Here is a 1,465-nt window from a genome sequence, read left to right on the forward strand (position 1 = left end):
AAAAAAAAAAAAAAAAAAAAAAAAATCCATGGACTGATTTTGGCCCATGAACTGCCGATATGTAACTCGTGGTAGAAGAAGGCTGCTGTAAATGAAACCAAGATAAGCAAACAGAGTTCAATTGCTGGCCTGCTTCCTGGATACCTGTAGTTGAGCACACAGTGGGAACAGCTGGCCTAGTCTGCCCTTGCTCCCTGCAGGACACCAAGCCATCCTCTGTGCACAGTGGCTTTTGAGTTCCAGAGTCTTAAGCTAGCTCAATGGAGAACTCCTGGGCAAGAGACTGAACTGTCTTCACACCAGGGAGCCTGCACAGCCACCAAGAGTAGAGAAGGAGAGCAAGAGCAGCTGAGAGCAGCATCAAAGAGATGACCATATAACTTCAACCAGAACCAACAATGTCTGTTTGAAGGCTTAACTTCTGTTCAACCTTGTAAGAAATATACAACGGGTCCCATACCCACTACTGGAGGAGATGTTAAATGCATGTAGAACAGAGCTAAGATATTAGCAATGAGAAAAAAGTCAGATCTGATTTTTTCCTGCAACTCAAACCAAAACAAAAATTAGACTCACCTACAATCCGTTGCCCATCTTCCGTTCTTAGCCGCACAATCTGCATCTTCACGTTTGTGCCACTGACAGATGCTAGAACACCCTCAACTTTTGTCCAGACACTCAGCACTGAACCACATAATACATAGTATGTACGGCAACGAAGACCTATTTCACAAACTAACCCCAAGCTTGCTTTTTTGCAATTGCCACGCCTAAGAAAAGTGGGAAAGAAATACACATATGTGAGTGTCTATATATGCACACAGACACACGTTTCTGAAAGGTTTACAAGGTCAACTCAAATTTCTTTTCTTTTTGTTTTTTTTAGACGGAGTTTCACTCTTGTTGCCCACACTGGAGTGCAGTGGCACGATCTTGGCTCATTGAAACCTCCGCCTCCCAGGTTCAAGTGATTCTCCTGCCTCAGCCTCCCAAGTAGTTGTGAATTTCTTTTTTTCTTGTATTTTTAGTAGAGACAGGGTTTTGCCATGTTGGGCCGGCTGGTCTCAAACTCCTGACCTCTGGTGATCCGCCCTTGGCTTCCCAAAGGGTTGGGATTACAGGCGTGAGCCACCGCTCCTGGCTGCAAGTTTCAAATAAACAATGTTTTAGCAGTATTTGCCTTTACTATTTCTTAGATTATAAATCTGTTGGCCTACTGGGTTATCATTTCCAATTTAAGGTATCAGTGCTGATTTTTTTGTTTGTTTTGAGGTGGAGTTTCACTCTGTCGCCCAGGCTGGAGTACAGTGGCCGGATCTCAGCTCACTGCAAGCTCCGCCTCCCGGGTTTACGCCATTCTCCTGCCTCGGCCTCCCGAGTAGCTGGGACTACAGGCGCCCGCCACCTCGCCCGGCTAGTTTTTTGTATTTTTTTAGTAGAGACGGGGTTTCACCAGGTTAGCCAG

The 1,465-nt window shown here is 45.4% G+C and overlaps 1 protein-coding gene across 1 annotated transcript in view; it reads right to left on the minus strand.

Moving 5' to 3' along the window:
- The window catches only part of SBNO1 (strawberry notch homolog 1 (Drosophila)), a 56,783-nt gene that overhangs the window by 13,181 nt on the left and 42,137 nt on the right, over window positions 1-1,465 (minus strand). The window contains exon 27 of the mRNA XM_011964539.1: window positions 577-770. Within this exon, the coding sequence (XP_011819929.1) occupies window positions 577-770 (194 nt within the window). The remainder of the gene's footprint in view (window positions 1-576; window positions 771-1,465) is intronic.

This window comes from Mandrillus leucophaeus, unplaced genomic scaffold, assembly GCF_000951045.1.
Source record: "Mandrillus leucophaeus isolate KB7577 unplaced genomic scaffold, Mleu.le_1.0 Scaffold7, whole genome shotgun sequence".
Lineage (NCBI taxonomy): Eukaryota > Metazoa > Chordata > Mammalia > Primates > Cercopithecidae > Mandrillus > Mandrillus leucophaeus.